At 37.3% G+C, this 22,832-nt stretch overlaps 2 protein-coding genes across 2 annotated transcripts in view; one reads left to right on the forward strand and one right to left on the reverse strand.

Moving 5' to 3' along the window:
• The first annotated feature begins 1,386 nt into the window (after positions 1-1,386).
• Positions 1,387-12,426, forward strand: KCNMB3 (potassium calcium-activated channel subfamily M regulatory beta subunit 3). Its single transcript, XM_021692630.1, is given in 6 exon segments — positions 1,387-1,484; positions 3,421-3,612; positions 7,427-7,578; positions 7,581-7,624; positions 12,357-12,380; positions 12,382-12,426. Coding segments are annotated over 6 exon segments (555 nt in total).
• Positions 12,427-16,616: 4,190 nt separating this feature from the next.
• PIK3CA (phosphatidylinositol-4,5-bisphosphate 3-kinase catalytic subunit alpha) overlaps positions 16,617-22,832 on the reverse strand; it is a 38,216-nt gene continuing 32,000 nt past the window's right edge. The window contains exons 17-20 of the mRNA XM_021692341.2: positions 20,283-20,453; positions 19,605-19,722; positions 19,345-19,496; positions 16,617-18,530 (exon numbers count right to left, since the gene is read on the reverse strand). Coding sequence (XP_021548016.1) covers positions 18,260-18,530; positions 19,345-19,496; positions 19,605-19,722; positions 20,283-20,453 — 712 coding nt within the window. The 3' untranslated portion in view covers positions 16,617-18,259. The remainder of the gene's footprint in view (positions 18,531-19,344; positions 19,497-19,604; positions 19,723-20,282; positions 20,454-22,832) is intronic.

The following is a 22,832-nucleotide window of genomic DNA, read 5'->3' on the forward strand; positions in this document are numbered from 1 at the left end:
TTGGGTTCATCTTACTTGGAACTCTCTGGACTTACTAGAGCTGGATGTCTGTTTCCTTCCCTAGGGAGGTTTTTAGCTGTTATTTCTTCAAATAACTTTTCTGCTCCATTTTCTCTTTTTTCTCCTTTTGGGACCCCCCTATAATGTGAATGTTACTCTACTTGATGTTGGTCTCTTAAGTTGTCTTCATTTTTTAAAATTCTTTTCTTCCTTTTGCTGCTCTGTCAGGGTGAGTTTTATTGCTTTGTCTTCCAGCTTGCTGATGTGTTCTGTTTCATCCAGGTTGCTGTTGATCCCCTTAAGTATATTCTTCAGTTCCATTATGTTCTTCAGTTCTGTGACTTCTGTTTGGTACTTTCTTATAATTTCTCTCTCTTTGTTGAAGTTCTCACTGTGTTCACTCATTCTTCTCCTGAATTTGGTGAGCATCTTTATGACCATTACTTTGAATTCTTTATCAGGTAGATTACTTTTTCTGAGGTCTCATCTTGGGTCTTTTTTTTTTTTTTTGGAAGGTATTTCTTTGTTTCCTCATTTTGCTTGACTCTGTGTTGGATTCTATGTATTGGGCAAAATAACTCCTTCTCTCAGTCTTGAAGGAATGGCCTTGGGTAGGTGATGAATCTTCTTGTTCACCCTTTCCTTAGCTCTTGGTTGTCTCTTTGTGGTTGTCTAAACTGCCTGATTTATTCTTTACGTGTCCCAGCTGTTGAGGGTATGTCAAGACCTGTTAGTGTTCCAAGGGGAGGAATTTCATTTAGCACTTAGCTTAAGGCTGATTGGAAGACCCTCAGACCCTCAGGCAGCAGCTGTAAAAGTATGCAAATATATACAGTCCCTTGGGGGGCAATTGGAAAACTAGCTGACCTTTAGACTGGGTGATTTAGAGGTGTCTCCTAGATGAGAGTTGCAAAAATTAGGGCTCCAGACAAGTGTATAAGCTCCTTTCTGGGAGGTCTTATTGAGCTATAGCAAGACCAAGAGGGTGTGCAAGGATTGTGTCTCCCTGCTGATGTTCCCTGGGAGTGCCTCTTAGCCTCTAGATGTATGGGAAACCTGAAGCCTGTACTTCAGCCTGAAGCTCCAGGCTAAGTAAATAGGCCTTTTTTACAGGAAGATTGTGTGTTTTTGTCTGCTATCTGTGCATTGCCCTGGGGTGGGGGTGGGAGGTGGCCTGCCAAGAACTCTTTCTAATTGTTACATTCTTGTGGAACTCAGGAACACCAGTGTCTTGGCCACCAGGGTCAGGTGATCAAAGGTTGTCCCCTGTGTGGATGCTGTCCATGCACACTGAAATTATGCCAGTTTTGCGTATCAACAATTATACTTGGGTTTATTAAATCAATATATTGCAAGTGCCAGAGAGACCTCATAATAAGCCTCTTCATGCATGGATTACATGAGTATCTTACAACCAACCTCCAGGATGACTTACAATATGAAGCAACTGAAGTTCAGTTTCAGAACATGAAGGAAAAGACAGGGTATTGGGTACTGGAAACCTACAAAATATCCAAATCTTACTCCATGGGTAAAACTCTTCTCTTTATCATATTTGTTTATGAATTATAAAATGTACTGCCTCAAATTTCATTAAAAAAGTTGTTTTCCCTGCCCATTCTCTGAGGGTGGAAAGATAGAGGGTGAATAAAATATCAAAGGAGATTAAAAATCCTCAAACCACATCCTTGATTCCCAAAGTAATACTAACCCGGGAGTGCTGCCATCCTCTGAGGCTGGTGCTTCCCACTGCAGCCTCCTAGAACATCGTGGATTTCTTGACATTCCCCTCACTGTCTTTGAATTCTGAAGATGTTGCCAGGGAGAAAAGGAGCTAGGGAAAGAAAGGGGAAGGATGTGGGATAAAGTATAAAATATACTTTTGGAAGAAAACAACTAGCAATTTCCTTTACAAGGTTTTTGCTTGGCTTTAAATTTTAGTAAGCTTTTTATGCAGTTTGATGGTGTCTCAGTTTCTACCATTATAACTGCATTTGTTTGGCTTAAGATTTTGTTAAGACTCTTAAAGTGGAAATACCTCTGGGACTCATACGCCTACTGAGCAAGGAACTGCAAATCAATGACATTGACCACAGGAAATGGTGGGACTATGGCAACTTGGAGAAGACATGCCAGTCCATAAGGACAGCCTCTGCTTAGCTTGGCCAGCTGTTCCTAGGCAGGAGTGTGGACCTTATGATTTTTTTCCAAAAGTTAGTAATCAGCATTTTTATGAGAAATTTCACAATTTTTGAAGTGTTAGCAACTAATCCCACATTAAAAAAACACACAGAGAAGGCCAACAAAACACATCTGTGGGCTGGATGCAGTCCATGGATCACCAGTTAGCAACCTTTGTTTTGGACTTGACTGTTCACTGGACCCCCACTGTGAAATAACTTATCACATCCTTTGTTGGTACAGAGCAGAAAGAGGGAGAGGAGACATGTAGGGTCATTCACACAGAGCTGTGAGGGAACAGAGAGGAGGAGAAGAGGGGTGAGGGGAGAGAAGACAGAAGTGAAACCTTCATTATTCTGAATGGACTCGCCATGGGCCACCAAGCCCCATGGTAGATAAGCTGCCTTTCCATAAAAAAGAACAATATAAAAGGACAAGTCAAATCCTACTATTTCTGGATGTTGTTAATTCTGAATCTGAACTTTTTGAGTCATTCTTTACATATGGAACTCATAAAAGAATGTAAAAATTATTTTCAGGGGGAATGTGCAGTATCCCGGACAGATAAGCAAGTTCATAGCACTTATTTACATAACACAAATGAAAACTACTTATAGGTAATTCTTTTCTAGCCCTTGATTAAACAGATCTCTAAAGACTTCCTCGGGCTCCCTGCTCAGTGGGGAGCCTGCTTCTCCATCTCCCTCTGCCCTGCTGCTCCCCCTGCTTGTGCTCTCTCTCTGTCAAATAAATACATAAAATCTTTAAAAAAAATAAAGACTTCCGGGGCGCCTGGGTGGCTCAGTTGGTTAAGTGACTGCCTTCGGCTCAGGTCATGATCCTGGAGTCCCTGGATCGAGTCCCGCATCGGGCTCCCTGCTCGGCGAGGAGCCTGCTTCTCCCTCTGACCCTCCCCCCTCTCATGTGCTCTCTCTCTCATTCTCTCTCTTTCAAATAAATAAATAAATAAATAAATCTTTAAAAAAAAAAATAAAGACTTCCTTACTGTTGCGTTATATGTAAAAATATGTTAATTTATTTTATAACACATAATTTTAGCTTGTTTAGGTGGGCTTTTAATCAAGCTCTGAACATGGGATTTCATTGTGTTGTTCTGAACCTGATCACAACCCTCAGGTGGACGGCAAATGGGATCATCCTTCCATCCACCATGAGTTGGTAAATGTTCCCATTTCTCTATGAGCTTATTGAAATCTCTTCTTCCTACTTCCTCCAAAGGACAGCCTTTTCTGCCTCAGGGAGGAATAGAAATATAGACCGCAATGATGGAGACCTCCCAGATGTGCACAAGAAGCTGCCCTCCAGCGCTGGAGAGGACTGAGCCGTGCTGCTAGGGTTTGCAATGATGGGCTTCTCTGTCCTCATGTTCTTCTTGTTTGGAATCACCATCCTAAAGCCTTCCTTGCTAAGGTAAGAAGCAGAGAAAGGAGACCCAGAATTTTCAATTCAGATCAGACCAAGCACAAAGGTAGAGAAGAGGCTGGCTTTGGCTTCTTCAGCCCTCCCGATCATTGTCTAAGGGAAAATAGAATCACCTGTTTGTCTCTCAGTGCTGGCAGGAAGTGGGGTAAGAAAGCGAAGATATTCCTTGGCCACTCCCCCTCTTCAATCTGAAAAATACTTTCAACAACTAATCCATACATTAGATATGCGTGTAGGTAATAAATTCTTCCTTTAACAAGCAGATATCAGGGGCGCCTGGATGGCTCAGTCGGTTGAGCGTCTACCTTCAGCTCAGGTCATGATCCCAGAGTCCTGGGATCAAGCCCCACATTGGGCTCCCTGCTCAGTGGGGAGTCTGCTTCTCCCTCTCCCTCCGCCTGCCACTCCCCTGCTTGTGCTCATGCTTTGTCTCTCCATCAAATAAATAAATAAAATCTTTAAAAAACCCAAACAAGTAGATATCACAGGGAATAGTTAATTTAAGTCTTTTACATGAGCACAACAAAAGTTATTTGAGTTTTTTTGAGTTTGACAATGTCTAGCACATAGTAGTTGCTCAATAAATATGTTTCCTTCCTTTTGTTTTAATTGGTTTCCTTATTAAATACATCTAATAACAATTATCATTTATCAAACATATACTATATGCCAAAATATACTATATTTTATCCTATTTAAGTCTATAGCAAACCTATGATGGTACCATTATCATTTTAATTTTCCTTTTATAAATAAGAAAGCTGAGACTCAGAAAGTCCAAGTAACTTGCCCAAGTTCACCTAGCCAGTAAAGAACTTGCCTATCATTTTGATATAAGACTCCTTGCCTCCTAATACTTAAATGAAGTTTGCAGCAATAGGGAAGATGAGAGATTTCATTAGGGCAGGGGAGGAGCTGTATAATTTTGGAGGATGGCTTACACAACATGGGGTACTTTGAGGGAGGGCAGTACTGCATAGGCGAAAAGCAAGGGACACTTTCCCTTTGGTTAGCCAAAGAATGATAGAAAGTTGGGAGAATGGGGAGAGGGAGGCCTAGGAGTTCAGTGAAGAAAAAGGGTCATAGGATAGGAAGTAGGTGGCCTGCTTTTGTTACTTATCGGATTCATCTCCTGCCATTCCTAAGTTACATTATTAGGGCAATAATGTGGAGGTCTCCATCGCTAGAGCACATAGCGCCACTATTAGAAGTGCCCAGGAGATTTTTCCCTCTGCTATTAGCACTGGGAGAATATGTTCTTCTGATCAACCAGCTTTTATTCAGTGGACACCAGGAATCTTCTATGTAGTTGTATTTCCTTCATTGCTTTGGCTGCTAGGAAGCTCAGAGCCAAATTTGTGGCCCAGTTCTCATAACTTATGGTCTGCAGGATACATGATTGTACCTCACTCTTGATTTCTAGCTTTCTACTTCCCTTTCCTATTACTCCATCATATATATATATATATATATATATATATGGGGGGGGAGATCTGTATCTATATCGACCTATCTGTCTAGCTACATTACACATATCTATGTAAACTGAATAAAGTGTGTGTGTGTGTGCACACATGCACACACACACACACACACTTGTGTGCAGGTCCAGGTCAGATTATTTTTAAAATGTGATAATTTGGGAGATGGTTCAAGGATACCTTCCAAAACCTGATGCCAAACTGTGGCTTATATTTACATTTTACTTTCCTAAGCATTTCTGGAAATTGTTTGCTTAAAGTAATTAAGTGGATGCTTAAGAGTGATGCGTTCTCCTCTGTCTCTTGCCTTGTGATCTTGTGGCACCTCACAGACTGGTTTTGCTCCACAGAAGATGACCTGGATAGCTCGTACCTGTCCCCACTCCCTTAGACTCTCATCTCTCAATCCAATGATAGACTTTGCCTGCTTGTAGACGCAGACACACAGTGTTATTGAAAGAACACGCTCATGTTTTCAGCTCTAAATACATCCCTGGTTCTACTGGAGAGGCCTGGCCTGGTCCTTGTGCATGGGAATTCAGAGAGCTTAAGTTCTAACACAGATAAACAGGCAACTCTGAAGTATGATTTTAAGATACTTAGTCTAAATAAGTACAGAATTTAATTTTGTGAAAAAGCAAGCTAGTGTTAAACCTGTGAAAAAAACCTTATTTTCCATATTTGTATTCTCACTCGCCCAATATTTTGTTCTTCTTAGGCTCCATCCAGTGGTTTTTTTATGCCCTGGCCTTGAGATTATTTTAAACAGCACTGTCTCCCAAGTTTATTAAAGAAAATGCTTACTCATGACCAAAGATCTCAATGGGAGTGCAGTGTGAACCTAGTTTCAATGAGGGTTTTCAAACATTGACTTTAGAATTTGCTAATCTCACTTCTTGTGTTTAAGTCACCAGGAAATAAACACAGGGACCCACCTACATGTGTGAGGGTGCATGAGGGGCTGGTCCTGTACATTCAATCAAGCATTTCCTCTCACGTTCATTTACTCTTAGATTTGTCCTCTAATCATTTCATACATATCTGTCTTTTCAACACCACCACAAAATCTTCATGGGCAGGAATTTTGTCTACCACTTCTCATAGCACCTAGAACATTCCGTGTGTGTAGTACATGTGCAAATTCTCAAAGGAACGTTTTCCAAGTAAAAATTCAGTGTAACTTATTGAGCCTCTACTATGTGGGAGGCATGGTGCTTCATGCTTTGAGCAACATAAAGATGAATAGGATGTATCCCCTAACCTCAAGGAACTTACTGATAGTAAAAACATAGTAAGCTTTTTTTTTTTTTAAGATTTTATTTATTTGACAGAGAGAGACACAGTGAGAGAGGGAACACAAGCAGGGGGAGTGGGAGAGGGAGAAGCAGGCTTCCCGCTGAGCAGGGAGCCTGATGCGGGGCTCGATCCCCGGACCCTGGGACCATGACCTGAGCCGAAGGCAGACGCTTAACGACTGAGCCACCCAGGTGCCCCAAAACATAGTAAACTTTTGAATGAGACATTGCTTCTATGATTTCTATTTGCTCTTTGGAAGTAGAGAGAGTATATGGAATTGTACATTGTTACTAAGCTATATTGACCAAGGGCCACATTGACTGTGGTTGGACCCCTTCCAAAGGCACATTTCTATCAGGACAATCTTGAGATGACGAGGCATGAAAGAGGATGAGATTTCTGAGTATGTGGTTACAGTAATATCTGTCAAAGCATGGCTTGCCAAATACCTGCATCTTAAATACGGCTAAATATAGATTCTTGGGCTTCAACTCAAATCAACTGAACCCAAATCTCTAGGAGTGAAGCCATAGAATCCACAAATTCTTCACTCTAATAAACTTGCTCAGGTGATTCTGAAGTTTGAAAACCATTGATCCAAGGGTTGGTGCAGTGAGAAATATGCCAAGAGGGTCATAATTGAGATGAAACTTAGCAATTTGCTGTTTATCCCTTCTCAATATTCTCCATGTTCCCTAACCCTTATGTACCTTCTGTAATGGTTCTACATTACCTTGAAATAGACAAATGCCTTGGATTATCACATTAGAAATATAAAACTAGGGGCCCCTGGGTGGCTCAGTTGGTTGAGCATTTGACTTTGGATTTTGGCTCAGATCATGATCTCGGGGTCTTGAGATGGAGCCCTATATTAGGTTCTGCTCTGGGCATGGAGTCGGCTTGAGATTCTCTCTCCCCCTCTCCCTTTGCCCCTCTCTCCACTTGCTCTCTCTCTCTTAAAAAAAGAGAGAAATATAAAACTAAATTTATAGAGGGTGAAGATAATTTTTTTTTTCCAACTGAAGCACTCAGAGGGAAGAATCAAACTGCACTATCATCCACACTCATATCATGGATGACTGGATAGACTGTGCTTTCACCTGTGGTGTGGACTGCCGAGGCCAGGGCAAGTACCCATGTCTTCAGGTGTTTGTGAACCTCACGCATTCAGGTCAGAAACTCTCCTACATTATAATGAAGAAGCTGTCCAGATAAACTCCAAGGTAATGTAAAGTTCATGTAATTAAAGAGTTCTAATTATAGCCTTCCTTCCATTCCAGACTGTCCCCAGCGGAGTGCAGTCCCCAGGACCATCTCTGGGGATAAAGCTGTTTCCCTCCAGTGAACGCCTCTATGGTGGTCTAATCAGGATAAAGGAAGCTAAAAGCATTCTTGAGGAAAAAATGGGGTATATAGAATGGAAAGGAATTATTCCAATTTCACAAACTGGTGTCTAGAATTTACAGGCTGAGCCAGTGAACAGTCATTTGTGGGCAGTCTTACTTTTGGAGGTCCCACTCTCCATCATATCAAAAATGTTAAAATGTACTCACAACCCACCTTAAATCAAGTAAACAACTTTTCTTATCAAAGAAATTTAAAGAATTATTATAATTTTGATTTTAATAGGTTACTAAATTGGTTCATATGTTTTTAGTGTATATTTACACCTAACTATGAAAATTAGGTTGTATTAGATTAGTTGACATGCTATACTTTGTTGTCTTTACTTAGGCACTAATCCATCTGATGATTTCTCTTTTCTGTTTTGGATGCAATAATTTTTAAGGTCTCAAACTTTTCTGTAGGCCCTAAGCCCAGTGCCATGGATGCCTAGTGGATATGCTGAAAAACCTCAAGCTTTTTTGAAAAAAAAAAAAAAATCACCAGCTGACAGATCCCTTCACTGGTTCTGCCTTCCAGGAACCAAAACCTATGTAGGACCCCTCTCTGTGGGCCTAGGGCAGAAGTCACAACATGCTACCCTTTAGGGAAATATTTTACTATGGGAAATCAAGACAACTAGGCTAGAGGCATTCATAGGTGTTGAAAGCACATGGTGAGTTCAATAGATATTTGTTGAATGGACAAAGACCGAGTGCCTGTATGTGGAGGGAGCATGGTCCTTATGAAGCTGGTCACTGCCTCTTCAGCAATGTCTGTATTTTAAAGAATTCCTTCCCACATTTCTGCTTAGTGCCTGGAAATGGCCATTTCACTTGGTGCCCTCCTGCCCACCCTTCCCTATGAGCTCTGCAACAGGTTTCATTACCTTCTGAGATTGAAACTCTCCACGAATAGCTTCAGTTTGAAGCTCTTTCAGAATTAAAACTGTTGTTTAAATGCTTGGTTTGGGGACAGTGTCCTCATCTTTCTTCCTCCTCCATATTCCTAGTGCTTTTACACACCCAAAGGCCACCGAGACAGGAATGACTTGCTCAACAGTGCTCTGGACATAAAGGAATTCTTCAATCACAAAAATGGGACACCCTTTTCATGTTTCTACAGTCCAGAGAGCCAATTTGAAGATGTCATTCTCATAAAAAAGTACGACCAAATGTTTATCTTCTACTGTTTATTCTGGCCAGCGCTGACTCTGCTAGGTGGTGCCCTGATTGTTGGCATGGTGAGATAAACACAGTACCTGTCTCTACTGTGTGAGAAATATAGCACTGCACACAGAGATGAGGTAGGTGGCAAAGTACCTTATATGGAACAGCATCGATTCAAACTGTGGAGTGTGGGGAGGAGCCAAGAAAGGGGCAGAGAAATCTCACGATGGTGGCCAGATTAATTGAGCACTTTTGGCCTTCGGATGCTTGGCAATTTTTGCGCCTGAGGACCTAATGGTGCCTGCTTGCAGACTAACCATGTAGAGGCAATTCAAATTAAGTATGATATTTCACATGGGAAACAACATTTTTAAAAAGCCTTATTATGTATTCCATCTATTCTATAAATACACACAAACTTTTCCTCTACCCCACATTTCTTTCCACGTGAGCCAAAGCAGCACTTTTGTTCCTTCATGGCAACATGGGCTCCAGGTAGCTGTGCTTGACCTAATTTCGGCTCTCGTGGAACCCATCGGTGTGGAGTACATGATGAGGGCATCTACCTACTGATCACTGAACAACCAGCCTCGCTGTCGGCAACAGAGTTCACATCAAAGTATTTCTCAAAACAATCTTGGTGAAGAGCAAGTCATTCACTGTTCGGAAGAGAATAATCTGATAACTTCAAAAAAATGTGGGCCTACCATTCTACCTCCCCATTCATGATAAAGGAAGAAAGCGGCTGCCTAGCAAATTCGCTAAGTTTAGAGCTATTCATACTTAACCTTGCCATGTACCATGTAATTTTGCTTTCAGCCACATTTTTCTAGTTAATTATGCTTTCCATAAGCTCATTTTATTCTTTGTGCACATTCTGGTGGGAGTGGGAGAGACGGCCAGAAATGTGAAGCAGGGAGAGGCTGTACTGGATGGAATTTAACATTCATGTCAGATGATCCACATTGTAGACAAGTCCCACGTGGATAGTCAGCAAATGTCCGTACTTTAATTAATGACTGAACGTGGTTATTAACTAATGAATGTCACAAGGCTCTCCCAACAAGTGCTTTCCAGAGTAAGCTGAATAGGAGCTGAAAACAGAGTTTGTTCTGAAAACCTATGTGCCTTAAAGTATCTTTAAATTTTACTACAAAGTCATACATCACGGACAATAGAAAGAATGAGACTTTTGAAGCAACTTTTATATGCAGATGTAATCAAAACAAAAATTTTGCTTCTAAGTCAATTATTATGCCTTTCCGCAGTGAATTTCAAGTCACAAATGACTAAATAGACTGAATAATTAGAGCAATATTGACTTGACAAGTAATGAACAATTTTGGTGCTTTCTCCTCTTTCGAGTGTGGAATGGTAGAAAAAAACATGTCTCAGAGAATTTTAAGTGAATTCGTAGGCCATAATTACAACTTTTCAGGTATGTATCCTTGGGCAATTCAGCTGAACCGAAATGAAGGTTCAAGCCTTTCTCTTCTCATTTAGAAAATGAGGATAATCTCTTCTTTCATGGGGTTAAGGAATAAACAAGGTAGAGTATGTAAAACACCTCGCTCAATTTCTGGCATCTAGTAAAAGTGCTCAAAAATGTTAGTAGATAAAACATTGTTTGCTAAGTTTCAATATTCAGCCAGCCTTATCCCTCTTTTGGGTATATACCCAAAGGAAATGAAATCAGTACCTCCAAGAGATAATCTGCACTCCCCAGTTCAGTGGAGCATCATTGACAATAGCCAAGATATGTGTCCATCAACAGATGAATAAATTGTGATCTTACACACACACACTGAACACACATATACATGAGGTATGTACCTACATACAATGGAATATTATTCAGACTTAAAAAAGGAGATCCTGCCATTTGCAACGACATGGACAAACCCAGAGGGCATTATGTTAAATCAGACACAGAAAGGGAAAAAACCTGCATTTCCCTTATATGTGGAATCCAAAAATGTCAAATACATAGAAGCAGAGTAGGATACACATAGAATAGGATGGTGATTACTGGGCGTTGGGAAAATGGGGAGATGTTAATTAAAGTGTACAAACTTTGTTATAAGATGAGTAAGTCTAGAGATCTCATGTACAGCATGAAGACGATGGCAATAATACTATCTTGAGTACTGGAAATTTGCTACGAAAGTAGATTTCAGGTGGTCTCATCACACAGATACACACACAAAAGGTAACTAGGTGAGGAGATGATACATTGATTACCTTGACTATAATTGTTCACTATACATGAATATCAAATCATACTGTACACCTTAAATATATACAATTCTTGTTAAAAAATAAAATTCAGTCAGCCTTGGTACCTTTCATTGGACAGCTGGTTATAAGGGCTAGTGTAGGGAGCTGGAGAAGAGGATTCCTTCCCACCTTCTCTTGGCTAAATATAATATACATTTAAGGTCCAGAACATGCTGTTTAAGAGGTTGTGGTAAATTATTTTGTATACCAAAGACTTTCCTGAAATAAAATAGATGTATGCATACATATTTTAAATCATTTTGCAAATTGAGAGTCTATAGATTACTTAAAGGCACGTCTTAGTCCATTTCTTAGTTTGATACGCATCTAACAATGTGCAATTCTTGGGATTTTTCTCCTAACAAATTCAAAATCACTGATTTAAAACCTAAAAAGTGAAAGTGTGAAACCTGAAATGTTTCAATTACTACAGTTTTCCACTCACAGAGTGCGGCTACTTGGTTCATCTCCTAATCTCATCTCAGGAAAGAGAGACATTATGCTTGGAGAACTAAGTCAATTTAGAACAATGTTAATTCAAAGTCATGCAAACCATTTGGCAAAGAAACAAAATTTAAGCTATTACTTGCTGTTAATTGCTTAGAAGTACAAAGTATCAATGTCCACATGTATTACTGGTTCAAGAAAAGCCCAGACTCCCCTTTTGCAAGGTTTATGATAACTGAAAGCAAAACCAGTTTGCTTCTAGCCTAACCTCACTTATAGGTTCTGGTCTTTAACTGACTTCTGTCTGCATATAGACAAACACATTCATACGTTTATGTGTATACATATATTTTTGCTTGAAATACAAACACATAATTCCTTATACTTAAAGGAAGTTAAAATTCAAACAGATATTTCTCTCAATATTCATCACTTTACTGGGGCAGAAAAATTGGCTTTTAAGGCATAATAGTTTCAGGTTTTTAATCAACTATTCTTAGTCATTATTGGTAAGAACTCAAGTTCAGCTAAATTCTGATTATTAGCAACACTGGTTTGCTTTTAAGTATTCAAAAAAAGGCAAAATGTAATTATCACTTTTTTTGGTTTAAAATACATAGTACACTAAGGATTGTTTGGACACAAGTCATTTTTTTCTTTTTCTTTTTTTAATAAACAGCGTGAGGTTACAGACTGCAAAGTTAAAAGAAAAGCAGACATTGACAGTTTCTGATGAGCACAAACAGTAAGTGCAGTCACAGGCCAAACTTCTTGCTAGGAACAGCAAGACTGGGAAGCGGTCTTAAATTTAGTGACACTGTATTATTCTATATTCTCAGTACAATAACACATGCATCTTGCTGTGTCAAATACTTTTGGGGCCATCATTAAAAGAACATTTAAAAACATTTTTCTCCTAATGAATGCATTATACCATAGGACTTCAATTCATAGAATGACAAAATATAGAGAAACAGATTTGCTACAATAAAAGGGGCCAAAAAAGGGTGGTGGGGGCTTCTTCTGGAAGCTTCCAAAGTCAACATTTGATGTGTTAGTAGTCTTCTTTTGGTAGTGCCACATTCTCCAAGATATTAAAAGTGTTAGGTTCCAAAAGGATATATTCTTTTAGATTTTATTCAACCCAATTAAGCCCGAGGACTAAGTCACATTGAAACTATTAATTGTATTTGAAACTTAAGTTCCATAGCCAAAAACATTTCTAGAAACCACATGAAGTCCAAGCCCTCCAACCACTCTTTGAACAAAAATTAAAACAGATAAGGGGCTTTTTCTTATGAAATTGATAGATCATGACACATTTGGAAATTCATACTAGAATTAAGAAGTTTAGTCTTATTAAAGATATTTTGAGAAAATATAAAACAATGAAAGTTTTCTGCCTCCTTGCTTACTCAGAAGGAGGAACAAAAGTAAGAATCACCTAAAAATATACATGGCTCTTAGCATAACCACAAAATTATTGTAGTGACAGATTAAATAAGGTTTCAGATAGATTTATAGACTTAACTGGCTTACAAAATGCATTAAAAAAAAAACCTTTCCATACTTACCAACGTGAAGAATGGAGTCTACTGCTGGTAGTGAAAATCAGTTACCTAAACTACACTAAACGTACAATGGACTGATTCCCACCCACCCCCCCCAATCGCCCCCAACCCTCTACTAAAACTCATATGTAGTTGTGTAAAAATTAAGTCAGAAAATTTCCTTATGGCTCATAACTGTCACTTTATGCTAACTAGCATGGCTGTAATATTAACATGTCTAAAACTAAGGAAAAGGAATGGCGCTTCATGAATAAAAAGGAAGTGTGAAACCTTAATCAAGTGGAATACTCGGATGAAATAAGCTTATTTAAAAACTAACATCCCAACTTGGGAAACTCCTAATAAATTCTAAACACTTTTGAACTTTAGAACCTGATGTTTACACCTTTTATAAAAGATGCCTCTTGACTAGGGCTAGCAAGCAGTGTGTACACAAATAGAAATGTGTGCAAATATACACACACTAATTTCACTAATAATAAAGAAAAGAGAACACAACTAATTTCGAATGCCGAATTCAAGAACCTAGTACCATAAGCCTCCTGGCGCTACAGCCTTTTCCATGGCTGGAGCAATGATTAAATTTTAACTGAAAATTTTTCTCAAGTCTCCAATGCCATTAAAAATAAGGCATGCCAACTCTGACTTTTTATAAGTCTAAACTACAGTGCTCTGGAAATTTCTGTAACGTTAAGAGCCTGAAGCACTGAATTTTGACTCATTTATTTATTTTTTCTTATTAACCTTCTGAGGTAGAGTTACCAATCCAATTTTATCAGGACTGTAGTTATCTTGAGCTAAACCCCATACTCTTTTCAGAAAGTGAAAGTAGCTTTTGAAAGAAAAGAAAAAAAGGCTTCCCAGGCCATGGCACATAAAATACACTTATAATTTTAATGTAATAATTAAAAAATAAAAATGGTTTGTGTTTATATTTTAAAAAACAGCCCAGCTGTATTACTCCGTCACCAAGAATTGTTATCTAAAGATCCCGTCAGTGCTGAGTTTTATAGTTCAGCCTTCACAATCCCATCCCTGATGAAGAGTTAGTTCCCTCATGGTATGCACAATATACTCACAACATTCGGCCTTCTCTTAGAAGGCTCCATCTAAGGCTTCCTTTAGAAGTGCCCCTTCTGAGCAGGATGGATATGAAGAATGTGATTCATTCAAACAACTCCTCCCTGTTCTGCTCCCTCCTTCAACATTCCCCTCTTCTCAAAAACATCTGAAGTATGAAGTTGTTTTTAAATAGTAGAAGCACCACAATCCATTAACACCACATATGGTCTTTAAACTGGAATATTTTAGGGATGTCTTGGACATCAAAATTGGTTTTTAAGGTGGATTCTGAGTGTGTGGGTCCAGCCCAGGTCTGCAGTTTGTGCAGACACAGAAACAAAAGAAAGTTAAAACATTCAGAAAAAGTTAACCTGTTAGCTGGTTTTAAAATAATGCTGTAAATCCAAGTTTTTCCAAAGAGTTGGCAAGCATGGGCTATTGGTCAGAATATGAATTACATGGATTTACAAAATCATTAAGAAACAAATCCAAGTTTATGTGCTGTGAAATTTCCATGGTTCCTTTAAAATAGATAGGCTGCTTGTAATTTTTTTTATAATGTTAAATCTCTCAATTTTTGATGGAAAAAGAATACAGATGGACTGTGTTTTACCTATGTGAAAATCACCAATCCACTGAAAATAAAATCCAAGAGGGTATATACATTCTAATCAAGTCATTGATTATTTTCCTGATTAATAAGAACTACACTTTACACAAAATACTTTATCAGCAGCTGTTTTCATCAAAAAAACCAATATTCAGTTTCACAGTTGAAAAAATTACACATTAAAATATTTTACAATTCATTGTATATTCACCAGGTTCCCATTTCCTAAAGGGCTTGTAATATAAAGCAGATTAGAAGGGAAAACCTCAAAGTTGATTCCTTTGACACTGAGTTTTACAGAGGACACTAAGAACCACAGAAAGCTTAGGTTCTATCATAAAATAGTGACCAAATTCCATTCTTCTTTAAAAAATCCAATTAGAAACATCTTTTTTAAAAACCAAATTCTACAATATGATTAACAGATTTCAAATTAACAGCAGTCTAAAAATCTTCAAAAGAAACGATTTTGTATACTGAGAATATGATAAAAAGTTAAAACATGATTTTCAGATTATATCTTAGTAGAATGTGTTTAAAATTAGGTTTTATTTTCTTTAAACCTGCTTGGTTTTTCTTTTTTTCCTCCAAAATAGTCATTGAAGGAACTATTTCTCAAGTGACCAAATGAAACCGTAAAGTCAAGTTAGTTATACCACATTCAATGATAAGGATGGTTGGCCACAGGAACTGACCAATCCATGGGAAGTGAAAGGACACTGAAGTACCTGGAAACAGCTTACCACTGACTTGACAGCCTAGTCACCCCATGTAGCATTCAATTTTTGATTCTTTGCCTTCTGAGCACTACCTGAGCCTTTTTTCTTATTTTTAATGTTGTTTGCTTAAACTCTGCTTGGATTCATTTAAAATTTGCTTTGCTTTTAGCTATATCACTTAATCTACATTCTTTGTAAAATTTGTCTACACCTCTTCAAATAGAATTAACTTGGTTGTAATAACTGTTGAAAATAAATGTAAAAGAAGAAATAAGCTATGGGGCTGTGTTTTAATCGTGGAGAGGTCCCAGGGGAAGAGGACTAGCTGGACTGATGTGAGACATGCAAAAATCATGTAAATTTTGTGCAAGGAAGCTCAAAGCTTTTTTGGCACTCGGGTAATTGCTGTTCTCTCTTAAATTCTTCAGTTTCCACCATCAGAGTTTCAGATTTGTACCATTTCATTAAGTTTTCCTGTAATTAATCCCTGATATAGAAAAGACTGGGATGTTAGTATGTATTAACTGAATATATCTAAAAGGCACAAAATGTTAAAGAAGTTTTAATAAGTTATGAAATCTACATCTGCAAAAGAATCTATTTGGCTTCCTGCTTAAAATGGGAGTTTAAATTCTTCTTAACTATTCCAAGACAGTTTACAGAAATAAGTTCCCCTAATCTTCGAATTTATTTTTTTTGTTGGCAATATTATATACATGCTTTAGTGAAGTACCTAAGTCTCCAATAATTAGGCCCTTTAAGGGCTCTAAAATAGCCAAATATTAAGAGTATTTGTATTAGAGTCCCTTGTTTACTATTCAAGACTTCTATTATAGGTAACTGATTTCATAAATGAATATCGTTTAAGTGATGCTGTTTTACTAGAGTATATAATGTGCACTTTTTATAGAGTTTTGTATTCCAATAATATGCCTAATCTAGAAAACTGTCAGTAAATTATTGCACTTTTTCTGGTGTGGCACCTGGACATTTGCTAAAGCTATTTCCTAGGGCATTAATCATTCATTTCAAATACTGAATAAAATATGAGATTCTAGAGTGGTGATTAGCATTAGCCCCTACACCTTCAGTTAATGTTTTCCAAAGTGTTTAAGAATGTATCCTGCACTCAAATGCAATTTAATAAATTTGGACAGTGAGCCCTAATAGCTTGGAAATGGGACATGATCTTAAAATGGTTTAAGGTCCTACTTTTATTATCCAGATATTGCATAAATAGCCTAAAAAGGTAAAAAGTTCATGGTTTCTATTCCCCCATATTATAAAGTATTATTCATGAGCATACCTTGGTAGAGGGGTTGAAGCAATCAGGAAGATACTCTATATTGTGTTAATTTTGGTAACTAGTTTCCTGACTGAGGCATTATCGACTATAAAAGAAGATGGAAAATGGGGGAGTCATATGAAAACAGAAAGAAATAAAACTAAAGAGGATGAACTTTAATCTGTTTTCCTTATGCAGTTATACACTAGTCACTGGTATAAATGGGATAGTGCCTGAGCCTCACCCACAGACCAAGAGGAAAGCTGACCATGCTGCTACGAACAATAAAAAATTTGGGGTGCAAACAATGCATGACTATGGGACAGATCATGTAAATAAAGAATATATATTAATGATAGTTTCTATAATATAAATAGCCTTTAATAAAAAAAATAATCTTTTTTAATAACATTAATACTCACTTCTATTTTCTGGAAACATGCATGAAAAATGTATTCAATTCAATTGCAAAAGGAGAAAAAAAAAATCAACCTACAGTGAATACTGTACAATTCTGGAGCAAAAACTAGTCCTGCTCATTCTTTCTCTCTGATGATTATTGTACTTTGTGGGAGCCCAGAATTTCCCTGGGAAATAAAAATCAGATTCTTGTAAATACTGTCCAGAAAAAAACCCAAAAACACCACCTTATAACAGGTCTCATTTGTGACTGCTTCCAAAACTTTGCAGATAAGACCCCAAATCATCAAAAGGTTTGATTTATTAAAAAGGAAAAGTCTCTGGTGAAATCTCAAGAGTCCCTTCCACCCCAAACATTTTTTCTTCATTAAACAAGGAGTCAAAAACCCACTTCAAACTATAAATTGAACAGCAATGGAAAAATAAGAAATCTTCATTATTTTCTAATCTCAATGTAATTTAACACCAAACTTCAGTTTCCTTGGACCTAATTCCATAATAGACTTTGTTGTGTCCACAATTTCAAAACATAGAACATTTGCAAGACAAAAAAAGAACATCATTCTTTTTCCTTCTCCATCATTTCTATATATTTTGGGGTTTTTTTGTTTTCTTTTCTTTTTTAAAAAAAGATACAAACAATCTTTCAAAGTTTACCTTTTTGGACTTAAGGCATAACATGAAATTGCGCATTATTCTAAAGCTTAATTTTGAAATGAACTAGTTTAGTGCTCTCAAACCCTGTTTGCGTTTACATTATTTAAATTATATAGTATTTTATTTCTGTTCTTGTGTAAATTCTAATGCTGTTCACGGATTGTGCAATTCCTATGCAATCAGTCTTTGCCTGTTGACAGTTATTAACAGTGCAGTATAGAATCCAGATAATGAGCTTTCAGTTTCTCAGTTATCATTTCAGTTCAAAGCATGCTGCTTAATTGTGTGGAAGATCCAATCCATTTTTGTTGTCCAGCCACCATGATGTGCATCATTCATTTGTTTCATGAAATATTCCAAAGCCTCTTGTTCAGTTTTATCTAAAGCTAGGGTCTTTCGAATGTATGCAATATCATCAAAAGATTGTAGTTCTGGCATTCCAGAGCCAAGCATCATTGAGAAAAGATTTATGAAGAGATTGGCATGCTGCCGAATAGCTAGATAAGCCTTGTAACACATCTCCTGAAACCTATAAGTAATAAGAATAGTTTGATCAGTATGGAGCAAATGGGGTTAATACCTTGAGGTCTCTGCTCAAACGTCACATCATTAGAGAGGCCTTCTTGGGCAAACGTATAAGAAACAGCCTTGCTCTCCCATTCCCCTTACCAACACCTTCTGTTCTCTTTACTCCACGCTAGAATGTAAACTCCGTTAGTCCATAAGGATTCCGTTTACTGCTTTATCACCAGCACCTTAGGATAATGCCTGGTACATCAGCAGTTTACTAAGGATTTATTAAATGTAAGAACTGGTCCATACTAAAGCCTTTAGGATTTAGGCTAGGGCCAGGACAGAGTTGCAGATAAAATGGAATTTTATACAGGGTTTCTGAACGTACTTTAAGGTTTAAGATAGACTGATTATATACCAGAAAGCGGTCAGAAAAATTATAAATAAATGTGGTAATTATAGCTGACTGATTTCCTCAAATTGTAGGACTAAAAAATATTGTCTTAAGCACTATACATTATCAGTATACAGAAGGTGTAGTCCAATTATTTAAATAGTAGTAAATAAAAACCTTTAATATATTAAGAAGTTTAAGAATCACTTTCTTAGGCCTTAAATCATTTCAGGCCTTCATTAATAAATTGGTTTTTCTTTCCATTTTTCTTCATAGCATTAAAAATAAATACAATAAAACAAGAATAAACAAATACATTAAAATGCTCAGGCCAGAATGTTAATAAAACATATTTTAAATTGCTTGAAAAATATCAATTACTTTTGATAGAGCAGCAAGAATTTTGTACTTTGTATTTTTGATTTCTTGAACTTACCTCTCAAATTCTCTTGTCTTTGTGCATTCTTGGGCTCCTTTACTAATCACTATTAAGAAATCTTGTGTCAAAACAAATGGCACACGTTCCCGTTTATAACCAAATTTTTTCTTCTTGTGATCCAAAAAGTGTCCAAAATCTATATGAAACAGCTTTCAAAAATAAAGAATTATATTATAGCTTGACAAATGCAGAAGTACAATATCCTGAATTAATAAATTTAAGAATGTGAAAACATCTTAAAAAGAGAAGGCTATTACTTGTCCATCATCTTTAACCATGATGTTACTATTGTGACGATCTCCAATGCCCAGAATGAAGGTAGCAACACAATAACCAGCACATGAACGTGTGAACAGGTCAATGGCTGCATCATATCTACAAAGAAGAAATAAACACTTAATGAGTAGTGTGGTCATATAGAGTAATCCAGTCCGAATGGGGAAAAGATGGTCAAAGTCTGTACTCAAGAGTGAAAACAATCACTGACATTAAGAAGAGGAAGTAATTATGTCCAAAGATTTGAGGTAGAAAGGACATTTCTGGATATCCTCTGACTAAAGCATAAGTCTTATTAAATGGTGAAAAAATACTGAAGGTGTCATGAAAAAAATTTTCTTCTAATCATTTTAACAATGAATCAGAAGTAAATTTTGAAATGTTCAACGTTGACCTTGAAAAAAAAGAATAAGAAGAAAAACACATTTTCGATACCTAAAATTGGATGTATAAGTTGGGTAAATAGGGATTCACCAAAATTATAAGTAATTCTGATCATTCAAACACAAAATCTCAAATATTTCAAAAGGTAAGCATATTTTTTTTCCAAAGTAAGTACAAATGTTTTCTCTGGTCTCAAGAGAAATGTACGCAACCATTCAAAAACCTGTCTAACAAAACCTTTGATTGACATAGGGAAAAAAGACTAACAGACTCACATTTCTCCTTTGTTCTTGTCTTTGAGCCACTGATGGAGTGTGTGGCTATTGAACTGCAGAGCGCCTTTCAGACCACCTTTGCACTGAATCTGCATAATCGTGTGAGAATTTCGCACCACCTCAATAAGTCCCACACAGTCACCAATTGACAGACAACCATAAGGTAACATTCTGAAAAGGATCAAGACATTTGCAATTAAGTGACGGAATTTTGAAACAACAAATATTTTAAATATTTTTTTTTAAAGATTTTTATTTATTTGACAGAGAGAGACAGCAAGAGCAGGAACACAAGCAGGGGGAGTGGGAGAGGGAGAAGCAGGCTTCCCGCCGAGCAGGGAGCCCGATGTGGGACTCGATCCCGGGACCCCGGGATCATGACCTGAGCCGAAGGCAGACGCTTAACGACTGAGCCACCCAGGCGCCCGAAACAACAAATATTTTAATAGGCTAATACCGGAATATTCTTTATGCAAAGTTGTCATGCATAACCTTTATTCCTTTAACTTTGGTTTTCTTTTAAAATTAGAAAAATACTAGAAAAATCCTCAAAATTATCTGCCATCATTTGTTATAACCTTCAACTGAGAAAGCACCTAATTGTATGAGAGAAAAGTACTAAGATTATTGTGGCAATTAAAATTTTATCAACATTTATGACTTAAAAAATATGGGTGAATTTCAGCTTGTTTAGCTGACATCTAAATAATACTTTAGGGCAGCAGTTCTCAAATTTTTGGTCTCAGGACTCCTCTATACTCTTGAAAATTACTGAGATCCCAAAGAGCTTTTATTTATGTGGGTTATATCTACTGATATTAGCAATTAGAGAAAAAATTAAAGTATTCATTTGAAAATAACAAACTATTATGTGGTAATATAAATAACATCTTTTATGAAACAAAGAACCTTATATTAAAAAATATTCTTGGGGTCCCTGGGTGGCTCAGTTGGTTAAGCATCTGACTCCTGGTTTCAGGTCAGGTCATGATTGGGGTTGTGGGGCTCTGTGCTCAGCACTGAGTCTGCTTCAGATTCTCTCTCCCTCTTCCTCTGCCCTGCACTCTCTCTCAAATAAATAAATAAATAAATAAAATCTTTAAAAAAATTCTTAGTAAGAAGAGTGACACTTTCCCATATTTTCAAATTTCTTTAATGTCTGGCTTCATAGTACTGAACTGGATTCTCACATATACTTCTGTATTCAATTGAATGCAATGTTTTAATTGAAGCATATGAAGAAAATCTGGCCTCATTCCATTATGTAGGTAGAAAAAGGAGGAGTACTGTAATACCCTTTTCAGATAATTGTAAATATTTTTCTTTGATACTATTCCAAAACTTGACAAAACGTAGTTTCTCAAGTTGCAATACGGAATGTGAAACCATATCAATAAACTCGTCATACTATGTTACATTAAAATCTGTCTATCTTGCCTCTGAATGGGACTTTTACCCACATGTGACCTGATCATATCCTGCACTGGTCATTTGGAAGATATTAGTTCACTGAGTTACAAAGATCTTTCAGATGGTGATATTTTTCATTGTACCAACTAAAAAAAATCACAATTGTTAATATTACCACTGATCTCATCAGAAAAGTCTTTACTTTGGGGGAGCTCTTATGGTGGTACATACAATTTTTTCCAAATTCTAATTTTTGCTTGAAAGCTCAAATTTGATCTTTGACAACAAATACCGTCAGTTGTTCACCTTGAAGAGATAGGCTCGTATCATTCATTTTCAAGAAAATGTCTGCCAAATACCCATGTCTCAATAATGAAAGCTTATCTATTAGTTATTCTTTAAGTAAAAATGGTTCCATGAAAAAAGTAGTTAGTATGGCTTGCAACTCTTTAATAACCCATAAATGCCTTTTCTTGATAAAACCATACTTGGGTATGCAGCAGAAGTGCTATATGGATACCTCCTATTCATCACAGGGTAGTAAAAAGGACATGTAGTCAAGGGAGGTGTAAGCAGTTAAACACACAATGAGAAAAACATCCCAACTGGCAGATAAGTACTAAAGTATGGTTTTTCTTGCTCTGATGCTCTCCTAAGCTACTGTCTATGCTTTCCATCTTTCTTTTACTTCTTTTTTTAAAGGATTTTATTTATTTATTTGAGAGAGAGAGAGTGACAGAGACAGCAAGATAGAGCACAAGCTGGGAGGAGAGGGAGAAGCAGGCTCCCACTGAGCAGGGAGCCCGATGTGGGGCTTGATCCCAGGACCCTGGGATCGTGACCTGAGCTGAAGGTAGCCACTTAACTGACTGAGCCACCCTCTTTTACTTCTTAAGTCACTAAAAGAGTAACAGTCTTCACTTATTTTCATTTTCTCAATTCCATGTAGCGTTAACTTCTATTGCCTACCACTCTACTGACTCAACTCTTCTTACAGTTAACCATGAATCATCAAATCTGAAAGTTTTTTCATAGTCCTTATGCTCTTACAACCCCTGAAGCACCTGCTACTATAAACTGTGAATCTCTTCCCTTTTTTGGGTCCTGTGAATTACTTATTCTGGTCTACCTATCCCTTTG

The sequence above is a fragment of the Neomonachus schauinslandi genome, chromosome 1 (genome assembly GCF_002201575.2).
Source record: "Neomonachus schauinslandi chromosome 1, ASM220157v2, whole genome shotgun sequence".
In the NCBI taxonomy this organism is placed as follows: Eukaryota; Metazoa; Chordata; class Mammalia; order Carnivora; family Phocidae; genus Neomonachus; species Neomonachus schauinslandi.